This window comes from Armigeres subalbatus, chromosome 1, assembly GCF_024139115.2.
Source record: "Armigeres subalbatus isolate Guangzhou_Male chromosome 1, GZ_Asu_2, whole genome shotgun sequence".
Classification (NCBI taxonomy): Eukaryota; Metazoa; Arthropoda; class Insecta; order Diptera; family Culicidae; genus Armigeres; species Armigeres subalbatus.
In genome coordinates, this window is record NC_085139.1 from 271,881,560 (window position 1) to 271,897,955 (window position 16,396).

Here is a 16,396-nt window from a genome sequence, read left to right on the forward strand (position 1 = left end):
ACTAAATAGGTCTATTAACACTAAAGACAGAGAGTGAAAGGCAAAGTATGTATGATAAAGATCATTGATTACAATCATTCGCTGTTATTATTTGTATACACGATTATGTGCATTTCCGAAATATTATTTACTAATGCTTTATAAATTTACTTGGTATGCTTATTTTTTTCATTTTTTTTCCTTATTCTATGCTCAGTTAAGCTAAATATACATAAAAATAATTAATCATCGAGAAATGATTCAACAATATCCAACTTTGTTGTTATCAAAAAGGCAATAGAACGGAAAATAAGCATTGGTTCCGTGTAATCAAATCTTAAGGTACAAACAACTTACACAAATCACTACTCTTTTTTTTGTTGCCATGCACAAGATTTTAACTACCATAGTTTCTAGGTTGGATGCCTTTAATCAATTCAAGTTCTTCAAACACAATTTGTTGCTAAGGGATATTTCGAAAAATAGTTCAAATAATTAACCCAGTCTGCTCGCTAGAACAAGGAAACCTTTTAGTCGCTATTTAAGTTATCTTACTTTTCCGAGACAAAATATAAAAACTCTAATAAACGATTAACCGAAAGTCATATGATCTACGTCATACGTACTACAATATACTTCATAACAGTGTCGTTAGTTTTTGTTGGTTCGTCTTACATTCTTTATAACATTGAGTGTGTCCAAAGGATTCCATATACCGCGCCTTTGTCGCACTCAAAAAATCGCTTACAACTATTTCTTCAATATTTATATATATTCTATTTAAATAGCATGCTCGAACAGAGTTCTCGGTTTTTCCTTCAGTAGTAGTAGTATGTGTTGTTTCTTTTAACTGATTTTATGCAAGATGATTTGGTGATATGAAATATGGACTTCAGCCGATCAAAAATGCCGCAACAAAACGCAAGGCTCTCTTGTTTTTTCCTACATGACAAAGCATTGAATAACATTCATGGATGGTGAAGTTTGGTTCTCTTTGCGTAGATCGTTGCGTTTGAGCTCGCACAAGATTCCTTGCTTAGATCGTTTGTAGTCAACAGGCGGATTTAGGACAAAGATAATCAAAGCAAACCGTTTAGGGACATGTTTGTGGGTGTGTGTCTGTGAGTTAGGTTCAACAACATCAACAACAACAATAGGATGCAGTAGTACTATTATAGAAGTAGTAGTTGGGTCTGGGTTTGTTTGTTGTTTTAAATGTTTTGTAAGTGTTCTGGTTACCTTCCTAGTTTATATTTGCTAAGGATTTGTTGATTCACTTTATTTGCGTAAACTTTAAAATTGCACCCAGTTGGCGTTCGTTTTGCTTGGTGTCGTTGCCGTCGTTTGTGGTTTTGCGCTGAAATCAAATGGAAAATAAGAAAATATTTAGAAAAATAATAAAGTATTAAACGGAATGAATACTGATGCGTGTAGGTCTGTCAGACAGACGTTTAACGTAACAGTGGACCCAGAGGGGGGACAACGGATTTTTTTTCATATGGAGTTTGGCAAGTATGACAGTACCCTCTTTTTTGGCGCATAAATTTATACTCCAATGTCAAAATGCTCATATACTATTATAAATTGTGGTGGTATTTGTAAAAAAATGTATTGTTTACCGTTTTTACAAGAGAGAGTGGTGTCGAAAGCACATATTAAATTAAAGATCGCAACGAACAAAAATACACCAAATCCGTAAATATGTAGTGTTTTCACTTTATTCCTTACGCGAAATATGCAGATAAATAATTATGTTGGTAGAAGAAACTCTGTGCTGAGCAGAAACAGTTGTCTCTTGTATTATTCAAACTTTGTGCGTTTCAGAACATTCTCACTCACTGCAGTGTTTATTTTTCATAGACTACGGCTTGGTGTTAGTGCCGTCGACATTCACTCGATTGGTGGCAACAAAAATTTGACAACTTAGCACCCGCCTGAGTGGACCATATAGAGTCGGTGGTCTATAACTCGATATAGAATCATGAAATCAAAATATGTCACATTGAAAACATTTTTTTTTGGTTTGTGGGAACCGGAAACGGGACCGACCAAAAGCAAACGTGGGTTTGAGAAAATACAACTTATTTTTTCTCAATCGAATTCACGTGTGTTTTTGTTGCCGCTCTACTTTTTCACTGACGTTTTCTCTCCACCGGCGTTTCATGGTGGTGTTAGGGTGGCACATAATTGCGCCGCCACAGATGCCCCCCCCCCCAGTTACACCAAGAACCGGACGCGGTGACCAGATGGTTGTCTTCAGGATGGTCCGAAATGTTGCTGTTGCATAGGAACGCTGGCTTGATGTGGTCAATCGAAATGGTTTGCTTTTTTCCTGATATGGAAACATCGAAGAATTTCTCGTTCCTTCGTTGAAGAGGCACATTGACCGAATCGATACGAATGAAAACATGAGTGCAATCCTTTAACTTCGGGTGCACAAAAACTTTTGGCTTGGAATGATGGTTCACGTTCGGTGCGTTCAGCTCACAGAAGGCTTGATGTAGAATCTTACACATTTCAGCGCGGTCCACGTTTTCCACTGGTTTGTCGTAGAATTCACCTGGAATTCTGAGGGTTTGTCCGTAGGCTAGTTCCGCGGTTGAGCATTTCAGATCTTCACGGAATGCTGTTCGAAGACACTAGGGGTAAGCCAGTGCCAGTTTACCGCATTTGTACACATAAGTGCGGCTTTGAGTGTGCGATGAAACCGCTCAACGATTCCATTTGCCTGTGGATGGTAAGCGGTCGTGTGAATATGGTGCACTCCCAACAACTTCGTTAACTCCCGAAAGAGGTCGGATTCAAATTGCCGCCCTTGATCGCTGGTCAGTGTTTCGGGAGTGCCGAAACGCGCTATCCATCCAGAATACAATGCCATTGCAACCGTCGGAGCCGTCATGTCGCTGAGCGGGATTGTGTCGGGCCAGCGTGTGAAACGATCGATGATCGTTAGTAGGTAGCGGCATCCCTTTGAAGGCAGGATGGGTCCGACGAGGTCAATGTGGATATGCAACCGTGCTTTGGGCACATCAAAACTTGATAGTGGTGTCACTGTGTGTCGGTTGATTTTTGATCGTTGACACTCCTGACAAGTTTTGACGAATTCGTTGATGTCTTTATTCATGGAAGGCCAGACGAACCGGTCGGCAATGAGTCGCCTGGTGGCACAAGTTCCTAAATGGGACATTCCATGCAGTTGTGCCATAACTTTTGTTCGATGACGTTCTGGAAGGTAAGGACGGATACAATTACCAACCGAGACATCACAGTAGATAGGCATTGAAACATCTGGAAAACGACGGCATTCAAGTTTGAGGGAGCTAGACTTCGATGGAAGCAGTTTCTTCAACGTCGTCTATTTGATCCTTTGCAATTGCATTAAAATCCACATCAGAGACAACTTAATTCATTTTGGATAAAGCATCTGCTACTGTGCTGTATTTGCCGCATATAAATTAGATATCGGTGGTAAATTCTGCAATGTAGCGTAGATAACGGTTTTCATGAGGGAAATCAACTACTTGGATCAGTGGTGAGGGAATAGGTAAGCGGTAGATGATCCGTAAAAATCGTGAACTGCCGTCTTTCAAGGAAATGTCTGAAGTAGCCTACCGCCAACTTCGTTGCTGTCAGTTCTCTGCCGAACGTGAAATAGTTTCGTTGACTTGCCGAGAACTTCTGAGAGAAGAAACCGAGGGGTCTCCACTCGCCGTCAATTAATTGCAGGGTTGTTACGGAGATCCTGAAATATTTTCCGCGCCAAATCCGCGCCGACTAAAATTAAATCCGCGCCATTTCCGCGCGACATAAAATCCATTCCGCGCCAAATCTGCGCGAGCCAGATCTAAATTCTAAGCAAATACACGTTAATAGCCTATTCAGATTACGCCATTAATGACATAATAATTGGCGTTTCAGGGTAAATACGCTTTATGATGTCATTATTTACGTAATATTCCATACATTTTGCGCTGTCAAAAGATACCCGCTAAAAAGAGTCATAAAGAATTTATTACGAACAATTATTACGAGAGAGCTTTCGTTCTAACTGGAATGCAGGGAGAAATTCAACAAAACAAAACTGACAAGCGTCACGCTCTCTTTTCCAGAGAGAAAATTCTCTGTTTTCATTTCGTTTCGTAGTTGACAGTCATGCTCTTTTTGTCGCAGCAGGGTCGGATGCATGTTAGATGGAAATCTTCTGAGCGCTGAATGCGGAAGACAATTTAAAACTTAGGAATGGTTGTAAAACGAATATATTTGATGAATAAACATGATTTCATAAATTGTTTCAATTCTGCTCCTTGAATGGCTTAATATACTTTGGATTTCAACATTTTTCACATGGGACAACTGTACGATTTGAATGGGATGTATATATAAAGTAGAATAACCTTAAATAAAACATGGATTGGTAATGCATTAATTCATCCAAAATCCAGTTTAAATTATATCACATTCACACGATTCGATTTTGTTAGAAGCTGTATCATTGATTGTCGAGTAGAACGCAATGGTTCAGTTTCTATTTTTGAAAAAAAAAATCAAATTGCTGAGTTGCCCTTCATACATGGAGATACTGGTGGAAATACATTTTAGTTCGATAATATTTCTTGAAAATTGGTCCAATCGTCCTTTTTTTATTTATTTGTAAGAATTCCCAAAAGTATCTAAATTTTTCTATCAAATCTCCGTTCGATCATAGTACAGAATCAAAATACTTTTTAAACTTAAAAATTAATTGAGGAATAGCCTGATTCCCCGAAGAACGGCGCACCCAACTAATGAATGTAGCTTCGCTCATTATCCTTAATGAGAGCTTCAAATATTCTTCAAAAATCCCTTTTCATATTTTTTTTTTTATATTTTTTTTCGTAGAAACTTTGTTCAGAAAAAAATGTTCGATTGTCGCCACACAAATGCTTGATTTCGCAAATTAAATTTTAAAGCTCTCCTTGAATTCAACGATGTATTAGCGTGCAAATGAGGAAACATGGAAACGTCAAGATATATTATCTTGCTGCAGTCTGAACACCTCGTAATAATTGGATACCCTCTCACTTAACAAAGTCATAAATAGCCCAATCTGAATAGGCTATAAATGTCAATTTTTGTATAACAATTTATTGAACGTCTTCTCTTCAAGTTCTTTTTTATAATATTACTGATTTCAAATATGATTTTAAACTGCATCATATGTTTGTATCAAAATTCTAATAGGACTAATAAAACCGCAGTAAGTATTACAACTCTTCTAAATGGCTTTATTTAACACTAGAGGTACTGAATCTATAGAAACAAGAACTAAACAGTCAAAACTTTTTGCATAAGCACCGCTTTTTGGATTAGATGATGGCTTTGGCATGTTTTGTTCCGTTATTGTCAGGGTTTTTTTTCTTGATAGAACTTTATAAAATTCCGCACAAGGTACGTTGATATACAAATGAATGTTAAGGCCAGATTTGATAATTAATTAAAGATAAACGTGGCAAATAATTAAAAATCTGCCAAAACCGCAATTTCTTTTGAAGTAATTAATTATGCAGCTTTGTTGTAGTTATTGATCACAAGACAAACTTGCGTAGATAATAAGGAATTAAACTTCATCCGTTTTTTAAACAAACCTTTTGTAAAAAAAATATTTGAATTCATATCAAGAAACAAATAATACAAAATCCAACATGTTGCTCAAGCTCCGTTGATTTTTAAGTCAGAATCAAGTGCAAATTCCTTCAAAAATTCCAGAGGAATATTTTTATTTGAAAAAGATTTTTCAAAGGAGATGAAGAAATTTCAGAAGAAATTTCTTTGGAAATACGGCAGAATAATTTGCGTAAACTCCAACAGAAATAGTTCGTTATTTCTCATTCAATTATTGTAACAAGCTTTTCTAAAAGTTCATGCAGAAATTTTGTTGACTATTCTTGCTGAAATTTCATTTAAAAACTCCGAGAACTCTTGTAGAAATTCATCTTTCGTTCGCAGTTTCATCCCAGATATTTCTGCGGGTCATCCTCCGGAAATTCTCCCGGAAATTTGCATGGAAATGTTTGCAGAAATCAAACTGCCCTTGAATCTGCTGAAGTGCAGAAGTCGCTCCAAATTATCTGTGGGAATTCTTCCGAGTATTCTAATAAAAATTCCACTGAGAAATTATTTTGTTATTCATTTGGGAATTTTGTCGTGAGTTCAAGTTAATTCTCCACAAATAACCTGCGCAAAATCTTCAGAGCTTGCTTGCAGAAATCCCTTCATGAATTCCTACGGAAATCGCTTTAGAAATTCTTGCAGAAATTGATTGGTGACTTCCTGCGGAAAAACTCCCGGTTTTATTTTTGAGCACTTAAAAAACAAATTCTGTGATCATCGAACTCTTTTGTAAACTATCGCAAGACAACATTCTTTTCGATGTTCTAGTCTTATCTGCGGTCACCGCTCCAGGAAATTCCTCCAAAAATGTCTTGATACTTTGTCGTGGTTTTTAATGTTGCAGAAATCCTCGTTACGCTATAGACATTTATTTGCAAGGAATTTATACAAGGATGATGATAGGGTCCTTGTGGAAACTTCTTTAGGAAGTTTCTTCGTTTTCTGTTGGTAATCCTGTAGAATCGGAGTTAACCGAAAATATCATAAAAAACCCGCCAGAAATAACTTTTGAGAATCATCTTCTAATTTTTGATCGACTTTCTGCGGAAGAACTTGTTAAAATCAGGCATCTGCATTAAATCACATAACATTTTTATGTTCTCAATTGTTGTATAAACCTTTATTCGTTCTAGATGAATGTTATAAGGGAAATATAAAATGTTCCAATATTATGGAAGAATTCCTGACGACTTTTGAAGAATGATATAATATAATATATCATGCTGAGTAGTTCATCGTGAAAGAAACAACCAATCAGAAACTGACAGATATCTTGGAATTACAAAGAAATTGACAAGATGAAAATAGGTATTCATGTCCAATCATGGTTTGTGGGCGTCGTGTTTTAGAATGGATTAAAAATGACAACAAGGGCGTATCTCTCCTCATAACATTTGTTTAAATAATGCTTGAGAGTGTAATGCATGTCATTAAATAAGGACTTGGACATATCTCAAAAATAGTGACAATAACCTTGAAACGTAAATTTGTTCTCAACAACATTTGCTAATGAAAATAGAGCCCATCTAGATAGGCATCAAACCAATTTTCAAATAAACTTCCTAAGATTTACCATATTATTTATTAAATTTCCACCTAAAAGTAAATCCGCGCCAAATCCGCGCGAAACCCTAAAATCGTTATGTAAATTCGCGCCAAATCCGCGAAAACCGCGAAATCCGCGAAAATCGCGAAATCCGCGTAGTCGTAACAACCCTGTAATTGCTGAAGAACAGCTGCAGCGGCAGAAATGGAAACGTCAACCATCAGCGCTAGTGGCTTCATAGCTTCATAGCATAGGGATAAAACAAAAGTACCGCTTCTGCAAGACATTGTTTGCACTTCTCAAAAGATTGTTGCGTATGTTCGTCCCTCGAGTCGTTCTTCCGATTATCTGGAATAAGTTTTCGGAGGGCTTCTTGAGGTTCAACTGCGTGCGGAATGAATCGCTTGTACACATTTATCAATGCGAGAAAACGTCGCAGGTCCTTGACCGTTGTTGAAGTTGGAAAACTGACTACGGCCTCAACACGGGACGGTAATGGACGAATTCCGTCTTTGTTCACAAGGTATCCGAGAAATTCTACCTGCGACGCAAAAAATGTGCATTTCTCAACGTTGATAACGAGGCCATTATCTCTTAGACGTTGTAGGACGATTTTCAAGTTCTTTCGGTGCTCCTCTTCGTTTGAAGATATGTCATCGATGAAAACGACGACGAAAGGCAAATCTCCGAAAAGCTTGTTCATAAACCGTTGGAAAATTTGACTTGCGTTGCAAAGTCCAAATGGCATTCGGAAAAAATCGAACAAGCCAAACGGTGTTATGACTGCTGTCTTTGAAACGTCCGCTTCCTCAACTGGTATGTTGTAGTAGGCCCTGAATAAATCGAGAGTAGTGAAGATTGTCTTACCTCGAAATCTGTTGAGCAGATCGTGTACATGTGGGACTGAGTACCTGTCCGGAACGGTGACTTTATTAAGCCGACGGTAGTCTCAAACGAACCTCCACTCTCCGTTTGTCCTTGGCACATAGTGGAGAGGACTTGCCCAGCTGCTGCTGGACGGTACCCATTTCACACATAGCTTGAAATTCCTCCTGTGCAGCTCTTTCTCGCTCAGGATGCATTCGGCGAGCATTCGATGCAACTGGTGGCTTGTCGTAACGATGTGATGGGTAACACCGTGTTTCACTTCACGATGATTCGACGAAGACACTAGTATCTCACGATAATCAATCCACAGCTTTAACGCCGTGAATGACCGCTGGTACGAAGTTTAGTGGTGCCGTCGATGAGCTGCCGGTGTCTCAAATCCACCAGTAGTCCGAAATGTGCAAGAAGATCTGCACCGACGATAGCTCCGCTCACGTCAGCAACGATGAAACGCCACGTGAAGCCGCGGCGGAGTCCAAAGTCGACTGAGATGTACTTACTGCCATAGGTGTTGATTCTCGTCCCATTAGCAGCATGCAATAAGAAGGGAATGGTTCCTCTCTGTCGCTTTTTGATGCAGGAATTATTGAAACGTCTGAGCCCGTGTCGATGAGATATCTGGTACTGCTGGTTTTGTCGAATACAACAAGACGTCGACTTCCGCTGTCACCGCCTACCTGCGCCGATTCAGGAAGGCGCGAATCTAGTTTTTTTTACCCTATACCTATACCCTGTCGCCAACCTTCAATCAGTACTTTAGAACATCTCAGGTTAGAAACATATGCATGGGACGATCTGCCCAATCTAAAGGACCAGCCAATTATCTCTCGGCTGCGGACCGGACAAACTCGGCACTCCACAACTTTAGTGGAAGCAAAAGTCAGTGTAAGATGGAGTACAAAAGGCAGTTTAGCGGAGACTCCGATCCCGAACGAAGTTCGGGAGATGGTGACATGTACCTAGTGCAAGAACTTACCCAGCTGAAGTGAATTCACCCCAATCCGATTGGCCTGTGGTTCCAGCAGCAACGCCGCTAGGCTGGTGCGATGGCGATGAAGCCGAAGGAGGTGGGGCAATTTTATTTCCTCCGGGTGGAGGTGGCAGCAAACCTAGCCCACCGGTCTTCTTAGCACCAGTTCGGGATCCACCTTCAGATCCATCTTTTTTCTACAATTTAAAGTGGACGAGTTAAAATCGAACCTCATGTTTCTTTTCGTTTCTCACCGTGATTTTCATGTTTATCTTAATTGTTTCACCCTCCTTGAAGCCTAGATCTAACTGCTGCTGTGGTTCTTCCTTTTCCTTGGCTATCTGCTCCTCATTTTTGACCCACTTGAAGTGGTCCTGCAGAGCAACGTTCATATCGAACGAATCGGATCTATCGCCGAATCCTAGTCCGATGAATGCCGTCCTTCCTGCAATAATCGATAAACGTTAAATTGGGACCATAAAAAGCTGGTTTGCCTATTACTTACCATTATCATCCTGTATCCTCAGAACGAAGTACCGGGAACTATCGGAAACGGCCTCAATGGCCACTCCCGGATAGGTTTCGATGGGGCAGTTGGCAAACAGGGCTCCCGTGAGCTTGTCCTCTAGTTTGACGGCCAGCGTCTTCCCTTTGGATACCATCCGCAACCGTCCGGTCCAGGTCGGTTCGGCCAGGTTCCAATCCGCCGCACGGTAGCCACGGTTACTCTGTCTCGGTGGGATTTTGTAAACGAACACCTCCTGCTTTATCAGCACGACGCTCTCGTACTCCATTGTGGTTCCTTGCTTATCAATCCGACAACAATGATTGTTATGCTTCCTCTCCCGTTTGACTCTTCAATTCGGCGTTATCAGTTAGTTGAATCAGTAAAGGCAAGAAACACACGCGAAATTTGCCAGAGAAAGCAGGAAATACTTTTCGGTGACACAAACACTTGGGGCTTCACGATACGCCCCCTTTACAACCGAGTTCAGCAGTCAAATTTATACCACCAGTGGATCACGGTGCAGAGGAATGTGTCTTCTGCAGTGCCACGATTAGTTTTGCGAAGAAGAATCCGTTTTGAGTGTGAGAAAATGTATGAGTTCGAGATCAAAACCAAATTCGTCCACAATGATTTTCGGTTTTGCTTGATGCAGAAAAAAAAACTTTCCTCTTGCTGCACTCACGCACGGACGACGAAATCTTTTTTCTTTTGCGAATGATGTTTTCTCGACGAAGAAGTTGACATTCACACAAAACATCAGCCATCCATCACATATGAAGAGCTGTCAAACATCAGAGCAGGGATGCCAGATACAATTTATAGAAGTCTGTATCAATCTCAGCAAAATGTCTGTATTTGTCTGTATGGAGTTCATAAGGTACAGGAATTAGAAAATTATTTAAAAATCATGTACTTTTGACAACGTAGAATATCGAGGTTTCAAGAATCAAAATGTCGGTGTAGGATTTAGTCGCGTCAAGTATGATACATTAAAGACAAGTAAGGTTGCTGTTGAAGTCGAAATACGTATTTTTGGAAATTAATCTGAAGTTACCATCAAGTGGTGGAATTAAACGGGATAATACTTTCTTGTCTTATGCTAAGTGAAAATATTCCACTACAAAGCTCTGAATAATGTTTTTATCAATATGTATGCGAATGTAACAAATCGATAATATATATATATATATATATATATATATATATATATATATATATATATATATATATATATATATATATATATATATATATATATATATACTAGTTGACCCGGCAGACGTTGTCCTGCACAGTAGGCGAGAATGTGCGTTCCGAACTGCCCATGCAAAATTCGCATAGGAATCACAATTACAGTTATTCACGGTTTGCTCAACCTTACTCGCAATTTTCGCGTTAGGAAATATCATATAAACCCGTCGGAAACTGTAACGAATGTTTCTGCTGAAGAAATGAAAAAAATCCATCCAGCCGAGTTATGCGGATACGAACACAGACCATTTCATTTTTATATATAAGAAGAAGATATATATATATATATATATATATATATATATATATGCAACTTTCTAACTGATAATCCGCTGGGAAATTCAAAAGAGTTCAGTTCGGAGGAGAGGCACAGAAAGAAAAAATCCGTTTAGAAACCGTTCTTTGATCTTTTGGGTTTACAAACAGAGTAAACCATTGGTCTTTCGAACTTTTTTGGGCTTCCGAACAGAACTCTTTTTGCGCTTTTGAACAAAATCGTTTTGGCTTCCGAACGTAATCTTTTAAGGCTTCGTTCGGAATCCCAAAAGGATATCCCTTTTACAGAAACAGAAAAAATGCATTCAGAAGCCCAAATGGCTCACTTGGAATTCCAAAAGTATTCTTTTCGAAATTTTAAACCCGAGTCTGTTTGAAAGTAAAGTCCAAAATAATTTCGTTCAGAAGCCCAACAAGGTTTCGTTCGGAAATCCAAAAGAATTCTGTTTAGGAAGTCCAAAAGAATTTCTTCCAGAATCCCAAATAATTTCGCTCTGAAACTGAAACAAACCGTGATTTTTTGCTTTTCTGAACGGAGCTCTTTTCGGCTTTTGAAGAGAGATCTCTTCTAGGTTTTCGAATCGATTCCTTTCGCGCTTCCTATCCAAATCCTGTTAGAGCTTCGGTAGGAAATCTATAAGTATTCTGATCAGAATCTCTTGCCCCTAAGCAGTAAAAGATTCCGTTCAGAAGCCCAGAACGCTCCCATCGAAAAAAAGTATTCCGTCCAAAAGAAGACCGTCCGTATTCCGTCCGTTCGGAAGACCAAAAGTATTCCGTTCTGAATTCTAGAACGATTTTGTTTAGAATCTCATCAATTCCGTTTGGAAGTCCAAAAGGATTTCTTTGGCAAGGCCAGTTTGGAATTCCAAAATGATACCGTTTGGAAACCTTATAGAATTTCGTACGAAATCCCCATAACGATTTTGTTTGAAAGCACAAAATAGTTTAATTGGAAAGCTCAACAGGATTCTGTTTCCAGCCCAAAGTTTTTGAAAACTGAATGTCTGTAAAAGTCTGTAACTTTAATTAAAAGTCTGTATAATGTCTGTAATATGTATGATGTCTGTATGCAAGACCAAATGTCTGTATAAATACAGACATGTCTGTATGTCTGGCATCCCTGCATCAGAGTGAAAGTTGTGACGTAACCAGTTCAAGATTTTTTTTCGTCGGGTGGGCTGCGTACACTGAAAAGTCAAGCTCTATCTGGTAAAAGGGCGAATGGCGCAAGAGAGAATTCTCTTCGTCGACTTCCCCTCATTTGAATAAAAGTGACAAACAGGGAATTTCTTTGCAGTTTATCACCTCAGAATGCAGGTTCGCATTGTTTTCTTTCGTTCTGATGTGATAAACCTAAAGAAATCTGCTGCTTGTCACTTTTATTTAAAAGAGGGGAAGTCGACGAAGAGAATCCTGTCTCGCGACATTCGCCCTTATTCCAGATAGAGCTTGAAGTGTTCTTGCACGTATAGGCCTTTTCATGTGACACTGCCGGGACTGCACTTGTTTACAACCGATGAACAGGCCCGCAACCCCGAAGCTGTCACTTTCATAGAAGAACTGTCATTTGACGACAAAGTCCGAGCCGGTGACAAGCGCGGTGTCATCATCATCAATAGTCATAGACCGCTGTCATCATTGAAACGCAGTATATGAAAAAAAGCCTGGGACATCCTGGCTACGATCTGGCGATGAGCTAAACAATATATAGGCCTTTTCATGTGACACTGCCGAGACTGCACTTGTTTACAACCGCTGAACAGGCCTGCAAGTCTGAAGCTGTCACTTTCAAAGAAGAACTGTCAATTGACGATGAAATCAGCTGTTTTTAAACGTCTCGTGAAAAGGCCCATTGTTATACATCCTATAGGATGTCAATAGCCTGGTAAAATCAGCTGATTTTAAATATAGATAGTGGAATATATAGATGAGCGAAGATAAATCCTCTTTCTCCAAACGAACTGTCAAACGTGTCCCCAAACGAGCATGACGTCACGATGTCAATGGAAATATTAAGGGCTGTGACGTTATATGCGCGCGTGCACGGTCAACAAAATCGACTCAGGCATGCTTTCGCTCATCTATATAGATTCTACTATCTATAATTTTAAACGTCTCGTGAAAAGGCCTATATGCATTTATTTGTCAAGGTTGGTATCGTGTTCAAAAGAAATTTCTTTTTCTATATCAATCACATGTTAAATTCCGTTTACTGAATCGGAAAAGTAAAGAATCGAAACAAAATTCTTACAGCAGTATCCACATGAAAAGAACAAAAACAAAATTGGCATTTGTAAGGTTCCTACGCAAAGTAATGGGAGCTGTCACTTTACTTTCGGATTATGCTCGATTATTCCGTAAGTAAAAGTGACAATTTGTTCCATGCAAAATAGTTGTCAAAATTCCTCTTGGTAATATTGAACAAAATTCCGTAACCTCTCTACTTTTTAAGTCGATACTGGCCTTCAGCATTTACAAAATATGAATGATTACCCTAGCTCGTGAGTGCTGTGAGTGCTATGCTGCTCACCGCGTGCTCATTGCTCCTTCATTAATATCAATAATGAAAACAAACGGCTGTCAATAATTTAATCTCTTTATGGTGATTTGTGGTGCTTTTTAATCAGAAAAAAATATTTATTAGGAGAAAATCTGCAGTGGAAAAATGCGTATATTTCTTTGAATATACGGTGACATAATCTAACCCTATAGCAAGCAAATCTTGAACAAATGTCTCACGAAAGTGCCATCGTATTCACAATTTTCTACGCGCTACTCTGCTTCTGCATCGTGTACCCTTCGACGGAGTTTGTGTCCGCCGGTCTCACTGTGGACCATGTCTTCTCGTCTACCTTGGGTTCGGAATCTATGAATTTCGTACAACATCACATCCGGCGGACCAGTCTCAACCTGATGGTGCACTCGTTGCTTCCCGTCATGTACATCCGGGTGTACTTCCTGCAGTTCGACCAGAACGATGAGGAACATCGCGAGGGCGATGTCTTCGATGCCTATTCTCCGCTACAGTTGGCATGGAAGACGTTGATTGTGGCTGCTATATTGCTGCCGGGACTGGTGGCGGCCGCTATCTACTACTGGTCTCGTAAAGGTTGGGAGAATCATCCGATTGCCAAAAGGCTGCACAAATTTTCTGTCCAAGGTCATCGGTTGTCGGATTGGAAGGCAGTGGCGGCCAGCATCAATGACGAGTTCCGGAGGGATGATAAAGTGGTGATAAAGATGAATCCTGTTTCTAAGCTGGTAGTGACCGAGAATTGGATCATCAAGACGGGTCCATACTGGATCAATATTGCCCATCAAGACGACACGGCTTTGATTGCTTATAAGGTCAGTTTATCTTTCAAATCGTTAGGCCAATAATGATTGAATGTATTCAATTTCAGAGTGACACTCATGACGTGAGTCAAGAAGCGTTCGAAACGGTGCAGTACGTCAACATTGCAGTCAAACCAACGCGCCCGGGTATTCGGGAGTTCTCCATAAGAATCAATGCGCTGGATTTTAAAGATCTTCAAGATCGCATAAACCGCCCGATTACGATCTTGTCCAGCGTTAAGTTTCATCGCTCGATGCTGGAACGATTCGTGGATGTGTTCAAGGAGCAAGTCACACAAAATCCAACCTACAGACCGGAGGCGGGAGTTGATGGTCAGGACAGTTGCTTCGCTTGTATGCAGGCGCAGCCGAATATAAAAATCCAGAAAAATTGCTTGGACGTCGATGAAGCAGGGGATGCACTACCGGAACCCCGGTGCTGCCAAACGTGTAATTGTCGACCCATGTGGTGCATCGATTGCGTGGCCAAGTGGTTCGCTTCCAGACAGAATCAATCGGAGCGGGAGTCGTGGCTGCAACAGAAATGTACCTGCCCGATGTGCCGGGCGCGGTTCTGCATCTTAGACGTGAGCTACATCGAAGGGATGGCATAGATAGGTGGAATATAATCTATCTATTGTAAGGTAAGTAAGCTTTAAACGCTTCTCTATTCACGAATCTAATTTTTGGGCTCTGTGTGATAAATCGTGTCTAATGATAATCGTTGTGTTACCATGGTAGAACCAAAAGAACTTCTTGTTGGGGTTATTGCCAAAGAATATTATGATTGTGATACTTCAGTTCAATACAAAAGTCAAATAGTTTGATCTAATCCAACCATTCATTAATATACGAGCATAGCTTTGGGGTAATCGCCCCACAATCCGAGCAGTTCCGAATCACCGGACAGATTCCACACGGCATCTGAACCAGTCCGGGCGAGGAGAGCGGTGCTTCGATTGCCTTGTATAAATGCTTCCCCTCTGCTGTGGGAATCGATTCCGCCTTGCCGTCGTAAACTACCGTCTTCAGAATGGTCTCGAGGTCATCTTCGTCCAGGCTGATCTTGCTGATGCCCAGCTCGGAGATGAACTTGTGAACGTCACTCACCGAACAGTAGGAAAGTTTTTGCACTGCCAGTGGCCCATCACGGCATTCTTTGGCCGATTCACGTTTCATTCGAAGGAATCGCAAACATTGCTGGTTCAGTACGTCCACGAATTCCGCCTCAAAGTCCTGGTCTTGATACCAGGCACCTCCGGTGATGGACCGATCTGGTTCTAGATTGTAGAGCATGTAAACTTTCTTCTTGCTGGCCTGAAAAAATCGTACGATTTCAATCAATAGCTGAAGTTGATAATTCGATCACCCCAAACTTACATTAACTGATTTGACAGCCTTGATCAACTTCTTATTCTCCAGTTGCTTCAGCACTTTGTTCAGCTGAGTCATAATCAGATTCGATTTCACCCGTATGTCTCTGATCCAGATGCCTCTGTTGCCTCCCTCCTCGATGATATTGTAGATGATCTTTTCCTCATTGTCGATGTCTTTCGGTGCGGAAGACTTCTTCGATGGGTCCTTCAAACGGTAGATCAGCGTAGTTCCTTTCTTTAGAATTTCCAGCACACCCTCCTGAAGAAGTTTGTTCAAAGCTTGGACGCGGTGTTCCGGTTTCACTTCCGGTATGGCTGCCACCAGATCGTCATTGTTGATGCCACCCGGCTTGTCCTTGGCCAGGGCGATGATCTGAAAGCCGATCGTCGCCGCATCTTCCATTGAGGCAGAATCTCCTTCAGACATTGCTGAGGCACCGTTTCGAAGCTAGATTAGATTCACAACGAACAACGCATGTACAACTGGATACTGATTTCGATCTCCGTCGGATTATTACGAAAATCCAGAAAATGCTTGGAAACTTGATGACAGTTGTTTGTTGTGTTCGGTATGCGGTGTAAATGAGTTCGTTTAGCATCTGTGCGGTGTAAAA

At 40.4% G+C, this 16,396-nt stretch overlaps 3 protein-coding genes across 3 annotated transcripts; 1 reads left to right on the plus strand and 2 right to left on the minus strand.

Moving 5' to 3' along the window:
• Positions 1 to 389: 389 nt before the first annotated feature.
• On the minus strand, positions 390 to 10,299 carry LOC134207607 (NECAP-like protein CG9132). Its single transcript, XM_062683323.1, has 4 exons — positions 9,538 to 10,299; positions 9,287 to 9,477; positions 9,039 to 9,229; positions 390 to 1,336 (listed from the first exon to the last, which is right to left on the minus strand). The coding sequence occupies exons 1-4, from the start codon at positions 9,824 to 9,826 to the stop codon at positions 1,273 to 1,275; spliced, it is 735 nt and encodes a 244-aa protein (XP_062539307.1). The 5' UTR covers positions 9,827 to 10,299; the 3' UTR covers positions 390 to 1,272.
• A 3,310-nt stretch (positions 10,300 to 13,609) lies between these two features.
• Positions 13,610 to 15,127, plus strand: LOC134207609 (transmembrane protein 129). The gene is made up of 2 exons (XM_062683326.1): positions 13,610 to 14,418; positions 14,475 to 15,127. The coding sequence occupies exons 1-2, from the start codon at positions 13,801 to 13,803 to the stop codon at positions 15,018 to 15,020; spliced, it is 1,164 nt and encodes a 387-aa protein (XP_062539310.1). The 5' UTR covers positions 13,610 to 13,800; the 3' UTR covers positions 15,021 to 15,127.
• A 32-nt stretch (positions 15,128 to 15,159) lies between these two features.
• LOC134207611 (DNA-directed RNA polymerase III subunit RPC6) lies at positions 15,160 to 16,396 on the minus strand. Its single transcript, XM_062683327.1, has 2 exons — positions 15,787 to 16,396; positions 15,160 to 15,723 (listed from the first exon to the last, which is right to left on the minus strand). Exons 1-2 carry the CDS (start codon positions 16,207 to 16,209, stop codon positions 15,235 to 15,237), a joined length of 912 nt encoding a protein of 303 aa, XP_062539311.1. The 5' UTR covers positions 16,210 to 16,396; the 3' UTR covers positions 15,160 to 15,234.

Coding starts and splice junctions, on each gene's coding strand:
- LOC134207607 (XM_062683323.1), bottom strand. CDS start 9,826: ATGGAGTACGAGAGCGTCGTGCTGATAAAGCAGGAGGTGTTCGTTTAC. Junction 9,230..9,286: donor AGATAAACATGAAAATCACG/GTGAGAAACGAA, acceptor TTTAAATTGTAG/AAAAAAGATGGATCTGAAGG. Junction 1,337..9,038: donor GGTGAATTCACTTCAGCTGG/GTAAGTTCTTGC, acceptor ATTTGATTTCAG/CGCAAAACCACAAACGACGG.
- LOC134207609 (XM_062683326.1), top strand. CDS start 13,801: ATGTCTCACGAAAGTGCCATCGTATTCACAATTTTCTACGCGCTACTC. Junction 14,419..14,474: donor CGGCTTTGATTGCTTATAAG/GTCAGTTTATCT, acceptor ATTCAATTTCAG/AGTGACACTCATGACGTGAG.
- LOC134207611 (XM_062683327.1), bottom strand. CDS start 16,209: ATGTCTGAAGGAGATTCTGCCTCAATGGAAGATGCGGCGACGATCGGC. Junction 15,724..15,786: donor AGGCTGTCAAATCAGTTAAT/GTAAGTTTGGGG, acceptor CGATTTTTTCAG/GCCAGCAAGAAGAAAGTTTA.